At 35.2% G+C, this 22,940-nt stretch overlaps 2 protein-coding genes across 2 annotated transcripts in view; both read left to right on the top strand.

Annotated features, from left to right (window-relative positions):
- The first annotated feature begins 202 nt into the window (after nt 1-202).
- On the top strand, nt 203-10,852 carry LOC134683399 (trichohyalin-like). The gene is made up of 6 exons (XM_063542681.1): nt 203-321; nt 1,200-3,109; nt 3,433-3,601; nt 9,282-9,391; nt 9,653-9,764; nt 10,442-10,852. The coding sequence occupies exons 1-6, from the start codon at nt 297-299 to the stop codon at nt 10,762-10,764; spliced, it is 2,649 nt and encodes an 882-aa protein (XP_063398751.1). The 5' UTR covers nt 203-296; the 3' UTR covers nt 10,765-10,852.
- A 1,930-nt stretch (nt 10,853-12,782) lies between these two features.
- LOC134683398 (bridge-like lipid transfer protein family member 3B) overlaps nt 12,783-22,940 on the top strand; it is a 55,360-nt gene continuing 45,202 nt past the window's right edge. The window contains exons 1-3 of the mRNA XM_063542680.1: nt 12,783-12,895; nt 15,064-15,226; nt 16,130-16,168. Coding sequence (XP_063398750.1) covers nt 12,852-12,895; nt 15,064-15,226; nt 16,130-16,168 — 246 coding nt within the window. The 5' untranslated portion in view covers nt 12,783-12,851. The remainder of the gene's footprint in view (nt 12,896-15,063; nt 15,227-16,129; nt 16,169-22,940) is intronic.

Here is a 22,940-nt window from a genome sequence, read left to right as displayed (position 1 = left end):
ATTAAATGATTTGACTGCTTTAATACTTTATATTTTTTCCGCTTTCCTCACTTAAAATTTTCGAAATTGAATTAAAATTTATTGAAAATATTCATCACCATCGATTTCTTATTCAATATACATTTAGCGTTTCTTTCCGTCGCGAAGTAAGGAGAAAATTAGTGACGACTTTGATTGACGTCGGACGTCATAATATCTTCAGTATAGCAACGTTGTTGTCGAGCGAAACAGTTTATATTTATTTTATGCACAGAGAACGAGGAGTAGAAAACAAAGAATAGCGTACAATCTAGGTGATGAATCGGGAAATTAAAGAGTTGAGTAAGTAGTAGTTATTCTTATTTAAGAAATTTTATTATAGCATGTCAACTGCGTCTTTTTTTTTCGACATATGCAATCGAAACTTGTCATGATTGCGAATGTCACAAGATGTATTCAACAGCTTTCGATTGTTCGTGCTTCAAAATATGTACTTCTATATTACGATTGGTTTCAAATGTATGATTTGTTTGTGTGCTCTTCAGCTTTGCGCATACGGTAGGAAAATATCAGGGGTAAACAAAGAATAACTTGTATAGTTGCACACCTTTTCCCCGTTTACACCTCGGTCGTCTAAGCGGCTTTTAACGTTTAGTGATACGATACTGTATATGATGATTTAGTTTTGCATTAAATGTTTTATGGAGATATGAAAAACCTTTACAATTACTAGTACTATAAATAAGTGGCATTAAAAAGAATATGATCTTTGTTGGTATTTCAGGAACGTTTGAACCCCTAATACTAGTATAATGAAGGCCTTACAAATACTCTTGATTTTAGGGCAATACAAGACAATGTTAGACTTAAATTAAATCCATTTTTAACGTTAACAATGAAAAAAAAATCAATCTAAAAAACGGAACTTAACGGTGGTTTAAAGATCGGCGGTCACAGAATTTCTTTTCGACACCATAGAGCAAACCCGCTTTAGATTGATACTTCTGTATATAAGGAAAATTTTCTGATATTCTATTTAGGAAATGCTGGAAAAATGGAATATAAAACTAAACTGAAATTTTGTTTGGATAAGCCGACTTGGACATCGAACCTCGTCAATTGACATGGGACAATCAAACCCTTAGTTCAAGTTGTGTTATAATACGTTGTTTTTTTTTGCCGTCAGCCTGGCCTTTAATATATCGTTGTGCTGTTTTCAGGTATGGATGAAGATAACGCAACCTTTGAACGCAACTTGAGCGGATTTATCTTATCTGTATTACATGCTGCTTGCAGCGAAACGGAATCAGATGCAGTGTTATTTCAACAAACAATGGACACAGACACAGCGAGTAAAGAGGAAAGAGTAGCTTTCTTTGGAAATGCCAGAGCCAAAGAGTTTGAGAGACTTACTGCAACAATGAAAGAACAAAACGCTGAAGCATTGGACACAGACACAGCGAGTGAAGAGGAAAGAATTGCTTTCTTTGGAGATGCCAGAACCAAAGAGTTGGAGAGACTTACTGCAACAATGAAAGAACAAAACACTAGAACAGAGAACACAGAAACAGCGAGTGAAGAGGAAAGAAATGCTTTCTTTGGAAATGCCAGAACCAAAGAGTTTGAGAGACTTACTGCAACCACAAAAGAACAAAACGCTGAAGCAGAGAACACAGAAACAGCGAGTGAAGAGGACATAATTGCTTTCTTTGGAAATGCCAGAACCAAAGAGTTTGAGAGACTTACTGCAACCACAAAAGAACAAAACGCTGAAGCAGAGAACACAGAAACAGCGAGTGAAGACGAAATAATTGCTTTCTTTGGAAATGCCAGAACCAAAGAGTTTGAGAGACTTACTGACACAATGAAAGAACAAAACGCTGAAGCAGAGAACACAGAAACAGCGAGTGAAGAGGAAAGAATTGCTTTCTTTGGAAATGCCAGAGCCAAAGAGTTTGAGAGACTTACTGCAACAATGAAAGAACAAAACGCTGAAGCATTGGACACAGACACAGCGAGTGAAGAGGAAAGAATTGCTTTCTTTGGAGATGCCAGAACCAAAGAGTTGGAGAGACTAACTGCAACAATGAAAGAACAAAACACTAGAGCAGAGAACACAGAAACAGCGAGTGAAGAGGAAAGAAATGCTTTCTTTGGAAATGCCAGAGCCAAAGAGTTTGAGAGACTTACTGCAACCACAAAAGAACAAAACGCTGAAGCAGAGAACACAGAAACAGCGAGTGAAGAGGAAATAATTGCTTTCTTTGGAAATGCCAGAACCAAAGAGTTTGAGAGACTTACTGCAACCACAAAAGAACAAAACGCTGAAGCAGAGAACACAGAAACAGCGAGTGAAGACGAAATAATTGCTTTCTTTGGAAATGCCAGAACCAAAGAGTTTGAGAGACTTACTGACACAATGAAAGAACAAAACGCTGAAGCAGAGAACACAGAAACAGCGAGTGAAGACGAAATAATTGCTTTCTTTGGAAATGCCAGAACCAAAGAGTTTGAGAGACTTACTGACACAATGAAAGAACAAAACGCTGAAGCAGAGAACACAGAAACAGCGAGTGAAGAGGAAAGAATTGCTTTCTTTGGAGGTGCCAGAACCAAAGAGTTTGATAGACTTACTGCAACCACAAAAGAACAAAACGCTGAAGCAGAGAACATAGAAACGGAGAGTGAAGACGAAATAATCGCTTTCTTTGGAGAAGCCAGACGTAAAGAGCTTGATAGACTTACTGCAACACTGAACACACAAGTCGACGAAGTAATGTCAACACTGAACACACAAGTCTACAAAGTAGACATTCAGAACGGTCAAGCCAAACCAAAGATTATTACACAGGAGATTTCTTACAAGCAGGTCGAAACAGAGACACTAACAGAAGAAACAGCTAGTGAAAAGGACCGTGTAGCGTTCTTCCAATCGGTTAGGGATGCAGAGCGACAAAAACTTGTTGAAGCATTCGAAAGAGAGAAAAAATGGAAAGAAGAAAGAGAGGAGAGACGAGAAAAAAAAAGACAGGAACAGATCAGAAAGATGTTTGAGGATTTTCATAATCCAGCAGTGTGTCCATTATCGGCCTCATGTGAACCAGGTGGATCAATAGAGCAGTACCATCTGGTAATTAAAAAATATACTATAATTTTGCATCCTTTTTGAAAAATATAAATAAATAACGAAAATAATAAATCAGTATGTATTGTTACGAAGTCCTAAATTTGAATCATTAATAATTGTTCCATGAGATCGTATCCAGGCGAGTCATTGTTTGTGTTGGTAATGTCAAGTTTTTAGATTTTATAATACATGTACAAAATGTATGTAAATTGTTAAAAAGTATATTCACTTGATTTGTCGAAAGTTTGTTTCGATTTTGTAGAAAAGAAAATGACAAGTTTATTACACAATATTAATGCTAAATTATTGGTTTGTTTATTTTAAAGTATCCAAGCAGCAGCAATACTGAATATAATATAATGCTGAAATCCTCAGTCTCAAAACTTCACGAGAGAGTGAAAGCTTTCACCGAAGAACAAAAAGAGCTCCAGCGAAAACTTGAACTATCACATGCCATAAAATCCAGAGCTGATACAGATGAAAATAAAGAAAATAGTAAGTTTATAATGAGATATTCTTCGGCAATCCTCGGTAGAATCCGCTACTCTCCTTCTATCGTTAGATGAGGGTACGGAATCAGCCGAGTTGAGACGAATGAAATATGTCTCATTCGGCAATCCTCGGTAGAATCCGCTACTCTCCTTCTATCGTTAGATGAGGGTACGGAATCAGCCGAGTTGAGACGAATGAAATATGTCTCATTCGGCAATCCTCGGTAGAATCCGCTACTCTCCTTCTATCCGTTAGATGAGGGTACGGAATCAGCCGAGTTGAGACGAATGAAATATGTCTCATTCGGCAATCCTCGGTAGAATCCGCTACTCTCCTTCTATCGTTAGATGAGGGTACGGAATCAGCCGAGTTGAGACGAATGAAATATGTCTCATTCGGCAATCCTCGGTAGAATCCGCTACTCTCCTTCTATCCATTAGATGAGGGTACGGAATCAGCCGAGTTGAGACGAATGAAATATGTCTCATTCGGCAATCCTCGGTAGAATCCGCTACTCTCCTTCTTTCGTTAGATGAGGGTACGGAATCAGCCGAGTTGAGACAAATGAAATATGTCTCATTCGGCAATCCTCGGTAGAATCCACTTCTCTCCTTCTATCGTTAGATGAGGGTACGGAATTAGCCGAGTTGAGACGAATGAAATATGTCTCATTCGGCAATCCTCGGTAGAATCCGCTACTCTCCTTCTATCCGTTAGATGAGGGTACGGAATCAGCCGAGTTGAGACGAATGAAATATGTCTCATTCGGCAATCCTCGGTAGAATCCGCTACTCTCCTTCTATCCGTTAGATGAGGGTACGGAATCAGCCGAGTTGAGACGAATGAAATATGTCTCATTCGGCAATCCTCGGTAGAATCCGCTACTCTCCTTCTATCGTTAGATGAGGGTACGGAATCAGCCGAGTTGAGACGAATGAAATATGTCTCATTCGGCAATCCTCGGTAGAATCCGCTACTCTCCTTCTATCCGTTAGATGAGGGTACGGAATCAGCCGAGTTGAGACGAATGAAATATGTCTCATTCGGCAATCCTCGGTAGAATCCGCTACTCTCCTTCTATCGTTAGATAAGGGTACGGAATTAGCCGAGTTGAGACGAATGAAATATGTCTCTTTCGGCAATCCTCGGTAGAATCCGCTACTCTCCTTCTATCCGTTAGATGAGGGTACGGAATCAACCGAGTTGAGACGAATGAAATATGTCTCATTCGGCAATCCTCGGTAGAATCCGCTACTCTCCTTCTATCCGTTAGATGAGGGTACGGAATCAGCCGAGTTGAGACGAATGAAATATGTCTCATTCGGCAATCCTCGGTAGAATCCGCTACTCTCCTTCTATCCGTTAGATGAGGGTACGGAATCAGCCGAGTTGAGACGAATGAAATATGTCTCATTCGGCAATCCTCGGTAGAATCCGCTACTCTCCTTCTATCCGTTAGATGAGGGTACGGAATCAGCCGAGTTGAGACAAATGAAATATGTCTCATTCGGCAATCCTCGGTAGAATCCGCTACTCTCCTTCTATCGTTAGATAAGGGTACGGAATTAGCCGAGTTGAGACGAATGAAATATGTCTCATTCGGCAATCCTCGGTAGAATCCGCTACTCTCCTTCTATCGTTAGATGAGGGTACGGAATCAGCCGAGTTGAGACGAATGAAATATGTCTCATTCGGCAATCCTCGGTAGAATCCGCTACTCTCCTTCTATCGTTAGATGAGGGTACGGAAACAGCCGAGTTGAGACGAATGAAATATGTCTCATTCGGCAATCCTCGGTAGAATCCGCTACTCTCCTTCTATCGTTAGATGAGGGTACGGAAACAGCCGAGTTGAGACGAATGAAATATGTCTCATTCGGCAATCCTCGGTAGAATCTGCTACTCTCCTTCTTTCGTTAGATGAGGGTACGGAATCAGCCGAGTTGAGACAAATGAAATATGTCTCATTCGGCAATCCTCGGTAGAATCCGCTACTCTCCTTCTATCGTTAGATAAGGGTACGGAATTAGCCGAGTTGAGACGAATGAAATATGTCTCTTTCGGCAATCCTCGGTAGAATCCGCTACTCTCCTTCTATCCGTTAGATGAGGGTACGGAATCAACCGAGTTGAGACGAATGAAATATGTCTCATTCGGCAATCCTCGGTAGAATCCGCTACTCTCCTTCTATCCGTTAGATGAGGGTACGGAATCAGCCGAGTTGAGACGAATGAAATATGTCTCATTCGGCAATCCTCGGTAGAATCCGCTACTCTCCTTCTATCCGTTAGATGAGGGTACGGAATCAGCCGAGTTGAGACGAATGAAATATGTCTCATTCGGCAATCCTCGGTAGAATCCGCTACTCTCCTTCTATCCGTTAGATGAGGGTACGGAATCAGCCGAGTTGAGACAAATGAAATATGTCTCATTCGGCAATCCTCGGTAGAATCCGCTACTCTCCTTCTATCGTTAGATAAGGGTACGGAATTAGCCGAGTTGAGACGAATGAAATATGTCTCATTCGGCAATCCTCGGTAGAATCCGCTACTCTCCTTCTATCGTTAGATGAGGGTACGGAATCAGCCGAGTTGAGACGAATGAAATATGTCTCATTCGGCAATCCTCGGTAGAATCCGCTACTCTCCTTCTATCGTTAGATAAGGGTACGGAATTAGCCGAGTTGAGACGAATGAAATATGTCTCTTTCGGCAATCCTCGGTAGAATCCGCTACTCTCCTTCTATCCGTTAGATGAGGGTACGGAATCAACCGAGTTGAGACGAATGAAATATGTCTCATTCGGCAATCCTCGGTAGAATCCGCTACTCTCCTTCTATCCGTTAGATGAGGGTACGGAATCAGCCGAGTTGAGACGAATGAAATATGTCTCATTCGGCAATCCTCGGTAGAATCCGCTACTCTCCTTCTATCCGTTAGATGAGGGTACGGAATCGGCCGAGTTGAGACGAATGAAATATGTCTCATTCGGCAATCCTCGGTAGAATCCGCTACTCTCCTTCTATCCGTTAGATGAGGGTACGGAATCAGCCGAGTTGAGACAAATGAAATATGTCTCATTCGGCAATCCTCGGTAGAATCCGCTACTCTCCTTCTATCGTTAGATAAGGGTACGGAATTAGCCGAGTTGAGACGAATGAAATATGTCTCATTCGGCAATCCTCGGTAGAATCCGCTACTCTCCTTCTATCGTTAGATGAGGGTACGGAATCAGCCGAGTTGAGACGAATGAAATATGTCTCATTCGGCAATCCTCGGTAGAATCCGCTACTCTCCTTCTATCCGTTAGATGAGGGTACGGAATCAGCCGAGTTGAGACGAATGAAATATGTCTCATTCGGCAATCCTCGGTAGAATCCGCTACTCTCCTTCTATCGTTAGATGAGGGTACGGAATAAGCCGAGTTGAGACGAATGAAATATGTCTCATTCGGCAATCCTCGGTAGAATCCGCTACTCTCCTTCTATCGTTAGATGAGGGTACGGAAACAGCCGAGTTGAGACGAATGAAATATGTCTCATTCGGCAATCCTCGGTAGAATCTGCTACTCTCCTTCTTTCGTTAGATGAGGGTACGGAATCAGCCGAGTTGAGACAAATGAAATATGTCTCATTCGGCAATCCTCGGTAGAATCCGCTACTCTCCTTCTATCGTTAGATAAGGGTACGGAATTAGCCGAGTTGAGACGAATGAAATATGTCTCTTTCGGCAATCCTCGGTAGAATCCGCTACTCTCCTTCTATCCGTTAGATGAGGGTACGGAATCAGCCGAGTTGAGACGAATGAAATATGTCTCATTCGGCAATCCTCGGTAGAATCCGCTACTCTCCTTCTATCCGTTAGATGAGGGTACGGAATCAGCCGAGTTGAGACGAATGAAATATGTCTCATTCGGCAATCCTCGGTAGAATCCGCTACTCTCCTTCTATCCGTTAGATGAGGGTACGGAATCAGCCGAGTTGAGACGAATGAAATATGTCTCATTCGGCAATCCTCGGTAGAATCCGCTACTCTCCTTCTATCCGTTAGATGAGGGTACGGAATCAGCCGAGTTGAGACGAATGAAATATGTCTCATTCGGCAATCCTCGGTAGAATCCGCTACTCTCCTTCTATCCGTTAGATGAGGGTACGGAATCAGCCGAGTTGAGACGAATGAAATATGTCTCATTCAGCAATCCTCGGTAGAATCCGCTACTCTCCTTCTATCGTTAGATGAGGGTACGGAATCAGCCGAGTTGAGACGAATGAAATATGTCTCATTCGGCAATCCTCGGTAGAATCCGCTACTCTCCTTCTATCGTTAGATGAGGGTACGGAAACAGCCGAGTTGAGACGAATGAAATATGTCTCATTCGGCAATCCTCGGTAGAATCTGCTACTCTCCTTCTTTCGTTAGATGAGGGTACGGAATCAGCCGAGTTGAGACAAATGAAATATGTCTCATTCGGCAATCCTCGGTAGAATCCGCTACTCTCCTTCTATCGTTAGATAAGGGTACGGAATTAGCCGAGTTGAGACGAATGAAATATGTCTCTTTCGGCAATCCTCGGTAGAATCCTCTACTCTCCTTCTATCCGTTAGATGAGGGTACGGAATCAGCCGAGTTGAGACGAATGAAATATGTCTCATTCGGCAATCCTCGGTAGAATCCGCTACTCTCCTTCTATCCGTTAGATGAGGGTACGGAATCAGCCGAGTTGAGACGAATGAAATATGTCTCATTCGGCAATCCTCGGTAGAATCCGCTACTCTCCTTCTATCGTTAGATGAGGGTACGGAATCGGCCGAGTTGAGACGAATGATAAGATATTTGTGAATAGTAATATTGAAAGTAAAGACGTGTATTATGACACCATGAAAACAAAAGACTAAAGAGGCTGTAAATTGTTTTTATTTTATTTCGGCAACAACTTTAGTTTGAAAATTATGATAATATGTCCATACGCTAAATATTTCAGTAAATTCGAAGACCATTTTATTCTTTTCAGTTGAGATGAAATTCGGAGATTCTGCCGTGTTGAATACTTTCTTTGTTTTTTGTGTTTTGTATTCACCTTTCCTTCACAAGTTGTTTTACTTCTTTATTAACATCGTACTAATCTATCTAATTGTCTCTTTTTCTCGATATATTAAGTAAACTTAATTGTATCTTTATAATTTCATTAATTTAAGCCGTTATAATTAATATAATTACAAGTGCAACTAATACCGTATATTTGTCATTTGGAAAAAAGAAACCTGTTGAGTATTAGAAAAAGAAGGAAACAAACTCAAAATTGAAAAGCAAGCTTATTTAACTGCTTTCAAATCAGCTACCGTCATGCATCAAATAATGTTATTGTATTTCATTGTTTATTTCTATTCATCATGATAACTTGGCAGGAAAATTCTTCTGTGCGATAAACTTGTGAAAAGTTATACGATTTGCTGACTGACTTCCTATATTGACGTATCAATAAAGCCCCGGGGTACTGAGAAAAAGCAAAAGGAGATTCAACTGAAAATATGAATTCGACGAGATCCTCTTTCGATTTTAATTTCCCTCTTTGAACGGCAAGGGGCTAGTCGCAAACCATATAACTAATGTTATGCTTTAAGATCCTTTAACCCGTGACCAAAATACTAAGGCTAAAGAAACTCTTACAATTAATATATTTAATAGGACACATCAGCATAAGAACAAGAAGTGATGCAGAAATACTTAAGGCCGACAGAACCAATGACGTTAAGAGAACAAGCTCTATCAGACGATTTGTAAGCAGGATATTTAAGGTAAAGATATTATTTCACTGTAGTAATTATCCCGTATCTCAGTTCACTACTGTTTATTTGCCGTATCTCTGTTCACTACTGTTATTTGCCGTATCTCTGTTCACTAGTGAATTCATATCTCGTATCTCTGTTCACTACTGTATATATCGGATCCCGTATTCGCATTGCCAATTAGAACTTTTCTAAAAATTAAAACACAATTGACATTTTGTTTTAATGAAGAAATAGTATTCAAATTAAAGTTTTTTTTTTTATTTTCAGAGAAGCAAATCAACGACAGCTGATATAAGTTCTAAGCCAGTAGATCCAAAAGAATTAAAGTTAGATCTAACATTGTTGGACGAGAACAAAGAGAAAGACCGTGAAGAAGAAGGTAATAACCTCAATAATAAACATTTCACTGAACAACTCTTCAATAACATCCATCCGCTCTCGTTTGTTGTTGCTGTCGAAACATTCCATGAGCCTATGGTTGTTTGTACAGTTTGAAAAAGTTACCTTTTGCACAGATACCAATACTGCAAAAAAAGTATTTTCCTTTTTTTCTTTTTAAAGATTATCTAAATAACACACTGCTTTTTTTTGTGTTTTTTTGCAGTTTGAAAAACGTTTATGGTTAAGCTTATTCTTCAAAAGTTTTGTACGTCCATGCAAAACTAACGGAATGGCATTGTCTAGTGCCTTCATGGTACTCTTCATCCAAAAGAAACTTTTGCGTTTAAAGCATGACTTAAGTTTATAAATTATGCGTTGTAATAAAATCATGGTTGCAAGTCCTTACACTAAAGAAAAACTGATGATGCTGTCCATGTTTGGGGATTTGATGATCTGAAAATTTTAATTCCGCCTGTCAAACTTTGGTCTTATTAGTTGTAATAAATAACTTAGCTATTCGTGGCCCTTTAATTGGAATAAAAATATCTTATCTTAACTCATTATTAATCGATTATTCAGAACCATTTGCCATGTGATCTAGGATCGACCAAAAACTTTGTATTGATTCAAATACAAAACAACTTAATATAACTAATTCTTATCATTTTTCTTTAGACCAACCAGATACAGCAAGAACATCGAACAGTGAGTGGTACACACTCAGTGATACTGAAGAACCACCTAGGCCAAGACTTAAGCCATTTTTTACTCCATTAAAAGAAACAAATAAGACAACAATATCAAAGTCTACCAGTCATAAAGTTGCTGAATCAATGAACCAGTTCCTGCTCAATGAACCAACCAAATCAGATCCGACTGAAATACCAGTTCACAATGGTTCTATCGGTAGATTTCAGCGTTTTAGGAAACAGTTCAAACGACTTTTCTGCTGCTGTTGTAACCAGAATGTTAAAGACAGGGATACAGTTTGTTCTTGATTTTTTATGAGATTCGATTTTTTTTTTGTTCACCTATTTATTTGTTCAATTTTCTTTTGTTCACTTTGTTAATTGTTTATTTTTTTCTTTTGTTCACTTAGTTATTGATTATATTTTTTGTTATTAAAATTTTGTTTTGTTTTAACCCGGTGTTGATTTATAGTGTTTATGCATATCTATAGAAATAGTTTCTATATTCAAAAACAAAATGCAACAATTTAAAAAAAAATACAATTAAGGACATATCTTGAAATTAAAATTAGAATTAGGAGAATGATGACATCATGCAGACAAAGTTTTTGTGTCATTTTGTGCTACACAAAGCTCCATTCGCAATTCGAAATATCGGATAAACGGAAGCCAGCAGGAAGCAGGAAGCAGGACATATATTTTAAAACATTTCCTTAATTGACTGTGAAGCAGATGAATAGAAAATAATATTTATTTGAACTACATCAATTTGTAAAAAAAACGGATCCAGAATTTTCATAAGAATATATACTGAGCCACAACAATGACCAAGCCCATACTATTTGGTCAGCTTTTAAAGAACCCGAAATCACCAATGTAAAACAATTCAAACGAGAAAACTATAGTTGTTAATTTCTGTTTCATTTGGTCTCTTATAGAGACTTGTCTCATTGGCAATCATACCACATCTTCTTTTTTTTTTATTTTATATTATTTCAAATCAAATCAAATATTGTATTGTCATATAAACTTTACAGTTTGTAACCAACATATATTAACACAATAAACATACATATTAATTACACAATAATGATCAAACAATGAACGAAAAAACAAAACAAATGTGTAACGCAACAACAAACGACCACCACTGAGATACAGGCTCATGACTTGGGATAGGCACATATATACAGAATGTGGCGGAGTCAAGTTAAACATTTTATGGAGATCCCAACCCTCCTCTAACCTGGGACAGTGGTGTAACAGTACAAAATAGGAACGATCTAGCATAATCAATTGAAAAAGGTTCCACTTAATAGATAGGTACAAATAGAAATACATCTAACAAAAATACAGACTGGACGTGGTCAGTGACATCCAAACAACAAAAAGACACTAAGTAATGATCTGAGAGTAATCGGAGTTATTGACAGCTAGTTCAACGACAATAACAACTATAATAAAGACTAAATAATAAATCAACATCCATCTGGTGCGATGAATTAGTTGTTAATGTCTGTGTCATTTTGGTCTTTTGTGGATAGCTGGCAATCATACCATATCTTCTTTTTTATATTTAATGCAAAAACGTCATAAGCAGTCTAAAAAACATGACAGTAACTTTGTGCGATGCCAAGAGTTAATCTATAATGTCTAGAAATTTTGTCTACTTTCAACTTGACCTTAGCATTAAAAGATAAGCTGATCTATGAACCCTTTAAATTAGGCCAAGGTCAAGGTCATTTACTCCGGCGTTTCTGTGGAAAAAAATTGGTTGATTATATAGGGAATCATTGAAGCATGACCGGAGCGGGTCCCCACATATGAAAATTTCTGGATCCGCCACTGATATTCCTTAATTCCAAATGATTTAAAACAAGTACACGGATGCCCCATCCGCCCTGTCATTTTCTATGTTTAATGAACCGTGAAAATGGGGGGAAATCTCTAATTTGGCATTAAACTTAGAAAGATCATATCAGAAGGAACATCTGTAGAAAGTTTCAAGTTGATTGGACTTCAACTTCATCAAAAACTTTAAGCTAAAGCGAGACGGACGAACGGACGCATGGGCGCACAGGCCAGAAAACAAATGGAAAACATAATGCCCATTTAAATGGAGGCGGGGCAAATGAAGTGAAAGTGAAAGTAGACTCCTTACATCCGTAAAAAAGATATCAGCAAAATGCACAAATATTTAAAAAGAATGTTAAGTGATGAACTTTTATGCAATATTCCATATTAATTTGTTGGTATAGTTCTAAAAGAACAGATAAAAACTCTAAGCGAGTTCCGTAAGGTTTTATTATTATTTTCTATAACGTAAGCGGCTATATTCAGTCAGCAACCAGTTACCATGACCTAAAGATACATTTTCTTTAAAAAAAGGCCTGAAAATGGCTTCAATTTTAAAAAACCAAATTCTTAAGCATCTTTCAAAGTAAGTTTATCTGACAACATAAAAAACCCTGCATAAAAAGACCCAGAATATGACTTTATAAACAGTGGACTGTAGTCCGTATCACAGGAATCAGAAATTGACATATATAAATATTTATTGGAAATTATTCTGAGTTTCCCTTTGATTCGATAAGACTTTTTATCAATTTTTATACTTCATTTTCGTCATTTCTAGTGTAGAATTGAATATATTATCAACGAACACTTAAACATGTACAATTTTTTTTATGTCCACGGTTCTTGTGGTGTGATGATGCACCAATGTCCTAGTTTTGTATCGGTTAAACAGTGTTATCACATTTTGTGTATGTAGACTGTCCGCCAGATTTCAACCTTTTATACTACTTCAAATTCTTGATACAGTAAAACCTGTATAAACTGGTCGGCTACAGGACTATGAAAAAGGGCCGGTTTGGACAGTGAGCCGGTTTATTCAGGTTTCCGTTTTGACCCGAAGTTTATGACTTGTAACGTTCGACATTTTGCATGTACAAGTTCTCTCTGATTGTAAATTATATCTGATAAATTAAAATAATTTCACTTCGTTTTTCAATGTTTGCATTTGCATCATAATGCTGGCGTTGTTTGGATTGCAAGACGAAAGTTTCGATTTACTCCCATGATCAATAATTTGAAATGTTGGAATGGCCGATTAAAAAGCCAGAATATTATCAAACGTAATTTCATCACCATGATCACTTTCGAAACGTTGTCGTACAGTGTACAATATCCATTGATTGTTGTCATCCGGGTGTTTTTCATTATCAAGGTCATTTGTTTAGGAATTCACAACAGGTAACTCAGGATTTCGAAATCACGATGTGTCCTTTAGTTTAATTGACACATTTTTAATGTTTTAATAAATAATACAGCTCACAACTGTACGATTGTAGGTTCACAGTTTGACACCTGACTAATTGATCATCACGAAAAGCCATATTGTATAAAAAAAAATATGTTTTGATTGCATATCAATCATTGAAATTAATTAGACAAACTGGTTTTAACAGGTAATAATTAATGTAATTAAGAGCATTGGGACTTCATAATTAGACCGGAATTCGGAATACACAGGGTCCAGTTTACAAAGGGTGTTTTAACAAAGACTTTGAATGTTAAAATATGGGACTTTCATTTCGGCCGGAATGGACAGGAAACCGGTTTATTCAGGGTCCGGTTTAATCAGGTTTAACTATACAAGATTATAAATCTTGACATGTAAGGCAGACAACTCTTTCGTGTTTATCTATAAGTAGTTTTATGTGAACCTGTTCTACTTTTAATAAATTTACCGGAAAAATGAAGATTCACTTTCTGTGAAGACAGTCTTTGATTAATAGTAGGCTCCTTGAAAATCATACCATCTCCTTAAATGTATATTGTACCTTGATTGCAATTGATATGTTTTGTTTAAAAGTATTGTGGTATGATATACATGTAGATGTAGCTGACATCCGTTTATTGTTTATGTACCTTTACTGTAAAAAATAACCACCAAGAGGGGTTTTAAAATAAGTCACTTTGTGTGTTCTGTAACAATAACATAATGTTTGTTTAAGAATTACAATGTACATGTATTTAGTTTGTAATTGAAAACAATTTTCTTGCATTTTTTAATCACATTGTGACATTAGGCATGAACATGATGATAGGAATTGACAGTTGTATAGAATGACCAACCAGACTTAAGTTACTTAAGTCAAGGGAGACAACCCCATTTATTATTTTACAAACATAGGTTAAACATATTTATTTACAATGGATTCAATGTAAAACAAGCTCTAACAACTAATATTAATCCCTTTCCACTATGTGGGTGCATGTGTTGCTTTGTAGTAGCATTAGCCTGCTCTTTTTTTTAATTTTTAAATCTACAAGGATGTCTTTTATGTGCAAGACATATTGCTCTCTCTTAACACAGGTCAACCATTTATCAGACAGACTGTCATCGTTTCTCAAAACCATACTCACAAATGGTGTCAAGGGCGAGCTGAAAAATCAGACCCTGAAATATTCTCCCTGGAATGGGTATCAAACCAGGAACCTTTGTGTTAGTAATCATATGTGCTAACCACTACATCCATGACATCACGGCTCTCCTAAAAGATGATAAGCTTAAAAAGACTTTATGCATGTTGTTTTTTACAGATTTACAAAGAATTTATCTCCTGACAAGATCAACCTTAGTACACTTAAGGGTGAGGGAGAGTTATCTAACCTTGAATTAGATGAAGCCATTTTAATGGAATTGTTGGATCTTCCAACATGGATGAGATTAAAACGAGCTGTGTGTAATAAAGTGTCAATTAAGGTCAGTACAAAATGCATTTTAAGACATGTACATGTAATGTATGGTTATTTGATGTACATGTCGCTTTTTTATGTTTTACATATTTGTTTTTCGTTCATTTATTTTACAAAATTAAGGCCGTTAGTTTTCTCGTTTGAATTGTTTTACATTGTCTTATCGGGGCCTTTAATAGCTGACTATGCTGTATGACCTTTGCTCATTGTTGAAGGCCGTACAGTGACCTAAAGTTGTTAATGTTTGTGTCATTTTGGTCTTTTGTGGATAGTTGTCTCATTGGCAATCATACCACATCTTCTTTTTTATGTGTATATAACTAATCACTATAAGTGCATTTTGACAAATGGTTCATTAATTAATATGTAAGGTTTATCTGTGCAGCCAGATTTGGATTTAAGATTCTGAAAATTGGAGGCCTTAATTAAACAAAAATGTTAATCCATATGTATATTTTATTAACATGACTAAGGAGAGTGTAATGAGCAATATGGTTGACTATTCCTTTTTAGGGGGTTAATCTGTGAATTTCATGTCTCATCCAAAGCTTTATTACTTGCAAAGCTAGCAAAAATCTTCAAAAGATGTATTAAATCTCTCTTTAGGATTCCTTTTAACTGTTTGGAATTGCTGACATATTATATACAGAAGATAAACATAGATACCACTTTGAAGCTATTGATTGTATATTTTATTTAAAAAAATGCAAAACATAATAAAAATATTATTATCCTAATTGTTAGTAGAAAAAAAAAATATCAAGCTAGCTTTCTTGCTTTTATTGCTAATGACTTTAAATTATATACATCTGTCACATGTCATCTAAATGTACATTTTAAATGAATGAACATACTTTTTTTTTACACATTCATGTATAAAAAATGATATTGTTATATTTTAACATTTCAGATCCAGTGGACAAACTTAAAATCCAAACCAATATGTCTGGTAAGAAAAGTAATTTATATCTGTATGCTAAGTTTTGTTTGAAATTTTATTTATTGAATATACATCATGTTTATATGCAATAAATAAAACAATTCCTTTATAAACAAAATATGTCCTTCTCTTGCAATGATAGTATTTGGGAGACAAAAAATTATACAATACAAGAAATCTGATTAAAAAAAGAAAAGCCAAGGAGTCAACAGTCAAACAACACAAAAGACAACGCTATGACCATTAGTAATAACCACATTTTCTACAAAAGAAAGGTTGAAATCAGCTGTAAATATAAAAAAGAAGATGTGGTATGATTGCCAATGAGACAACTATCCACAAAAGACCAAAATGACACAACATTAACAAGTGTAGGTCTCCATACGACCTTCAACAATGAGCAAAGCCCATACCGAATAGTCAGCTATAAAAGGTAAGAATATCTTATTTTCAAATACATGTACATATAAGTTCAGCTGTCAGAGATGCCTTAAGGGCATACGATACAGTTACAGAGGAGGTTATGACGTTGCTAACATAAAATGTTATTTTCGCGACGTCAAACTGTGACATATAGGGAAAAGATGCATTTTCGACTGATTTTTATCATTCAAACTGATTTAATTTGAAAACGAGTTCATGGACCCTTATTTTTCAAAACAGCAATTTGTTTCATTTTGCAGGGAGATTATGTGACCCAAATTTTATAAAACTGTAAATAGAGGATTTTTTTTTATTTTGATAAACATGCAGCAAAAAATGACGTATTTTCCTCAATTCATGAACATTTGATAAATATGAGTTATTTCTGAATAAAAATTGCAAATTTTTTTAGACTACTTATAAACTACAGAAATTACCGATTATTTAACAAAAAACAATTTGTGTTTATCTTTTATCTTTTCTTTCAAAAAAGAAATTACGGCCACAAATCTGAATTTTGAGCAAATATACAAATTTCAACCTCATTTTACTCAAAAAGTAGCACATGGAGGTTTTTTGTTACATATTTGATTTAATCAGGTTAGAAATAGCCTATATGCAAATTTTCACGAACTTGTAAATACAGGATCTAAACTGTATTGTATGCCCTTAAATGTGAAAACTGGTAATGATAATCAATTTCTAAAATCAACATTTCAAAAAATGGATACAAACTTCAACAAATGTGATTCATATTTCTCATAGACACAAAAAGATGGTAAATATCAATTACATTGTATGAAGCTAATAAATCTAGCATCTTGCTTATTACGATGATGAAGTGTAGAGGATTAATAAAACACAGTTATTTAATGAACAAAGTTTTTTAATTAGCATCTTACTTGTCTGCACTAGTAGCACGATTTCAGTCTGAAACGGTCATTTTGGTCTGATCACATCTTGATTGACTGTATTTACCGCTAGAGGAAATCGTCGAGACTTTTTAGACCGTTTAAGACTCCGTTACGATCGATAGTCACATCAGGTAAATCAGTCCGTTAAGGCATGTCAAGATTATCAAGACTGAATCTCCTAGCGAGCTGTTAAGATCCGTTACGCCAGTGTCAGACCGAAACAGACCATGGATACAAAATTACGTTAAGATGTTGTCAGACCGTGTTTAGTCGTGTTCAGATTTTATTAATTTGGGCAGAAAACGGGTAAAACTTTCCCAGTGTTTATCAGGGGTTGCTCCCCTTTTAAGAATAAAATTAAAATTAAAAAGAAGACGGTTTATGTTAACTAAAAGTCTGCCATGTTTTAATTTAATAAAGAAAATAATCAATTCTAATTCATACCTCTTCCTATTTAATTATTTAACATTTTCTATATTAAAAAAAACATAAGTGGTTCAAAGTCATACTGCTGCGCAAACCGTGGTTGCCGAAATTATATTTAATAATTATTCATTGAATATACACATCAAAAACTTTATATTTAATGGTTTACAAGTGATTGTAAATAAATATTTATGCAATTACAGACTGGTGCCGTGGGGGAAAATGTGTCAACTTGACGTTACAGATAATTTGTATACCCTTAAAAATTACGGATGTCGGGATTAACACTTGAAAACGTAATCTAAATATGTTTATCTAAATATGTTTAATTTATTAAATTGTTGATGTTACTTTTCTTTAATATTGTAAATAATATGCATTATCATTTAACTTTTCATGTTTTCTATATAAATTTCATTTAAGTTATTGTAAATTTAAGACAGGGAAAAACTATAACAGTACTATGTATGTCTTTTGTCGTTTTCTGTTTATTGTCATAGCATTGTCCGTTCATTTTTGTCAGACTTGTGAATTTGATTTCCATATTTTTTTTATTGTGTCTATAATCCAAAAATCATTTATAACTTTCATACATACCAGATTTAGAGGCGTTCGTTAAAAAATAAAGGTTAAATATTATTGCAAAAGTCTGTGAATTATTGAAAATATGACGTTCCGAAAACACAAGTCGCTATATCAAATGCTTGTAAATCTCCATTACATGTGGTGCGCTTTTATTCAAATACCTTTCTGTTACATAAAAAAAGTGTAAAAACAGTTATTGAAATCCAGCTGAAAAAAAGGGAAAACGAATAGTGTCTATCTAACTTATTTTTCAAATATATCGAATACACAAATAAATCTCTAACCATCAACGCTTGCAATTTTTTACAAAGTTTTTACTGACAGGTGTCTGCTGGCATTCGATTGGATATCAGTTTTATGTAGGCGTAACAATTCATCACACTTATCCAATCAGCTGTCTTGTGTGCGATCACATAAGGTCAACATAGTTTAGTTTTTTATACATGTAATGGTAGCGATAAAAAATATTCGTGCAGAATATACATATACTATGAAACAAACAATATCCTGTCCAAAAATGACTTACGTGACACCATATTATACCAAATAACTATTTAAAAACTGAGACAGCATACATACATGTATAAACTATTATCATTCATAACAATTACTATTTAAAAGTGAAATATTTTACTATTAGTATCATGGTCCTAGCAATTTAAAAAAAAATATCATAAAAGGACGTTGTTGCAATGGTGTGACAGGGACTTAACGGTGCGTCTAAAAACAACCTTGGCCGCCGTGGTGCACTAAGGTCTCGAAACTGCACTAAGACCATGATGGAACACTATAGCGAACTTTCTATACTTATGAAATGTCCATGTGTGGAAAAGAGATCTTACTATACACTGTACGGACATTTAGACTTATTCACTAGCTGTGTACAGCAAAAGATTTAGCAAGGATAGCAAGGATACAAAAATTACGATTTTAATAATGCTAGAAATTAAAAGGAAAGTGTACGGAATTCGCAAAAAAAAACGTATTTTAGAATCACGAAATAATTGAAATCGAATTTAGATTAGATTTGTGATCGTTGGAATTTATTAAGACTGTTTAAAATATCGATCTCTTTATAATTATCTTGTTTAGATCGAAATTAATGAGGTTCATAATATCATATATATATATATAAGTATATATTAGTATTGAATTGGTCTATACTCATGCAAATAACCCTTTCAATAAAAATACTTATAAACTGATTTTAAAGTAATCAAACGGAACATATACTACAGGAGATGTGGGATATATTTCAATTTGACAGCAACCAAACGACAAAAAACATAGATGAATCAAGAGCGCATGTTTATTCTTCAACAAGAAACAGGTGTCTATGCAAAAGGTCACGGTCTGAATGATCAATCGTCATAAGTTTGTATAAAATTTGTAAATACAATAAATAAAAACAATTATATGAAATAGTCTTAACAACTTAATATCCATTATTTACACAAGTTCGAATGATCTAAATAATCTACATTGTTTTTATCGTTAGAGACACGTTTGTAAAGCTCATTTTCTGTTCTCTTAATTTTTTTTACGGTCTTCTCTTTTTTCATTTATAACCCACAAAAGTTGCTCAACCTTTCATTCTGACAGCGTGAAAGACCAGAACCAAGGTAACACACTAATATAAGTTTTCACAAACCAGTAATTTCTTCGCCCAGGGATATGAATTTGACATTTAAAGTCCCTCAACAGCTTTACAATACCCGGCCGTGTCACTTCCGCGTATATTGTAGATGGAACGGATAATATACACAATGAATTTCATACACCAGAAATACTAATACAGGGGAATTTTACCTTTTTGGAGGACTCCGAAGAGGTGGTGCATTGCATGTGCGCTAATTTTGAACAAAAATCCAAATTTTTATTTGGGGTACGTCTAAACACCGGTAATGACCTCCTTAGTGCACTCAGGACTTACAATGTGCACTCAGGATCCTTCATATTCATCCTATTTGCACACGGGACGGGATGGGTGAATATATTCATTACACGCTGCTTATTTAAGAGTATAATAGATTTTTTTTTATATAAGATGACCGATAGTGCTGTCTCAATTCAGAGATTGAACATTAAAAAACATGATTAAGTATATATATAGTACAGAATAGTATAGAACGTGAAAGCGATTCATTTGATATAAAATTTGCAGCAATTATCCAGTATAAAATGTCTGTCTATCTATAGCTACATCCAACGCTTTACATGTCATGATATAATGATATTCGTCAACTCTCAATCATTTTTTACAGCCTTTTTTATCATAATATAACTTATATAATAACTTTATGGAATTATACTGAATATAAAAGGGAATTTAACGTATGAATTTTTCAAATTGTTGAAGGCCGTACGTGGCTATAGATGTTAATTTCTGTTTCAGTAAAGTTAATCTCTTTTCGTGCTTTTAGAGAGTTGTCTCTTTGGCAATCGTACCACATCTCGATCTTTTTTTTTATATATATATTTAAAGTGAGACTTCAACCCCCCCCCCCCCATTTTTCATGAAACTCCTCATAGATTTATAATAGATAGCTTACATGATTCGAAGTGATCAGACTATCGCTAGGCCATTTCAACTCAAAATATATAAAAATATCGTTGCATCGGTAAAACTTTGAATCTATTTTGACAAAACTATTAGAATTTAAGGCTGCCCTGCTTTTATAATAACTGTTATCTTGTATTCATTTCAATGAATATCAAGTTATATTTGTCGATGAACGGTTGTTGAGTTAATGCACGGTATTGTGATTTTTTTTCACAATTGAATTTATAGAACCTTTTGTTAAGATTCATTGTCCTATGTATCAAATTAAAATAGATTTCTATTATCAGTTCTTTGGCGTTGCAACACCACTGCATGGTCATCCAATGAAAAAAGGAAAGTCATAATATTTATTTTATTAATAATATAAAACTTTTATTTGTAAGCAATACAACTTACAGAAAATAATTATTACAAATATTCAATTACATCAGTGAAATATATTTATATTAGTCAAATATTCATATAAGTAAGTATACCCATTTATATAACAGTACAGCACAGTATATTCAAATATAACACATTTTCAAATGAATTTAATTTTGTGCCTTCACAGTCAAAAATAAAAATTTCCCTTTAATTGTTAAGTTGCTTTACATAATGAACAGATACTGGTGAGCATCCAGCTACTTTAAAACGGGGTCACAACCGAGCATCAAAAAAAGGGACGAACTATATGTCCCTATTCAAATGTATTGATCGTCTAAAAAGTCTAAGATTCGACGGTTTTCTTCAACAATATGGTTTGATAAATTTCTTTAGAAAACTCATTATACTTTTCACATACTAAAATAAAATGATATTCATCTCCAAATACTTGTTTAATCACACATATTACAAAATTTTTGATATCTCTCAATATTTTAAAATCGACAAGTTTCTATATTCAAACGGTGAGCAGATGTATGCGGTATTTTCAAATAAATGATTCTATAAATATAATTTTAATACAGCATGACCTAAATAAAATTGTTGGGGTCAAATACATCTATGCAACAAACATTTAGGCGAGTCTTCAAAAAATTAGTTCTTTTCACTATTAAGGCTACCGTTTAATCTATCTTTTAATTCAATTAATAACAAATTCACATTTTTTTACACCCTGATGTAACCGTACTTTTAAAGCGTAGTCATCCGTATCAATAAATTGTTTAATATAAATTGAAGTGCATGAGTATTATTAACGTCTGGGATGAGTGTGAGAAATCTCTGTTGATGGGAATAAACAAAATTTAGCTGAATTTGTATTATTCAAATTAATGAAAAGGCAAGCTAGTGTGTGTTTAAAATGATATTGTTGGAATGGATTTATAACATGAAAAATATGTGTAACCGATTTAACGTTGACTTGGACTGCGAATTTGAAAATAATAAATTTGTGAAATCACATTCTACAAGATGACATATTTTGTAAGTACTTTAACCTTTGATTCTAATAATTCTAATACTAGTATCTTTGACATGCATTTTATAGCTGACTATGCGGTATGGGCTTTGCTCAATGTTGACGGCCGTACGGTGACATATAGTTGTAAATGTCTGTGTCATTTTGGTCTCTTGTGGACAGTTGTCTCATTCGCAATCATACCACATCTTCTCTTTTATATTTATATAGCTATTACTTAAAACTGTCACATGTACATGTTCCAGGCTCGTGCCGCTGAAAGAGGTCTCCTTTCAAGTTTGAAAATATGTTAATAGGTCGGAAAAACTATCAGAAATATATATGATAAAAAAAATCAGTAAAGTTCCCAATACTCTTTTTGTGAACTTTCTTGCTATTCCCGAGTGTGTTTTAATCGAAGAATTTTCTCTCTAATGACACGATGGTTATGTTAACCAGGATTTCAATTTAATATTTACGGAAGACTTG

The sequence above is a fragment of the Mytilus trossulus genome, chromosome 9 (genome assembly GCF_036588685.1).
Source record: "Mytilus trossulus isolate FHL-02 chromosome 9, PNRI_Mtr1.1.1.hap1, whole genome shotgun sequence".
Lineage (NCBI taxonomy): Eukaryota > Metazoa > Mollusca > Bivalvia > Mytilida > Mytilidae > Mytilus > Mytilus trossulus.
This window is presented reverse-complemented; position numbering and strand designations above follow the sequence as displayed.

Coding starts and splice junctions, on each gene's coding strand:
- LOC134683399 (XM_063542681.1), top strand. CDS start 297: ATGAATCGGGAAATTAAAGAGTTGA. Junction 322..1,199: donor TCGGGAAATTAAAGAGTTGA/GTAAGTAGTAGT, acceptor TGCTGTTTTCAG/GTATGGATGAAGATAACGCA. Junction 3,110..3,432: donor CAATAGAGCAGTACCATCTG/GTAATTAAAAAA, acceptor TTTATTTTAAAG/TATCCAAGCAGCAGCAATAC.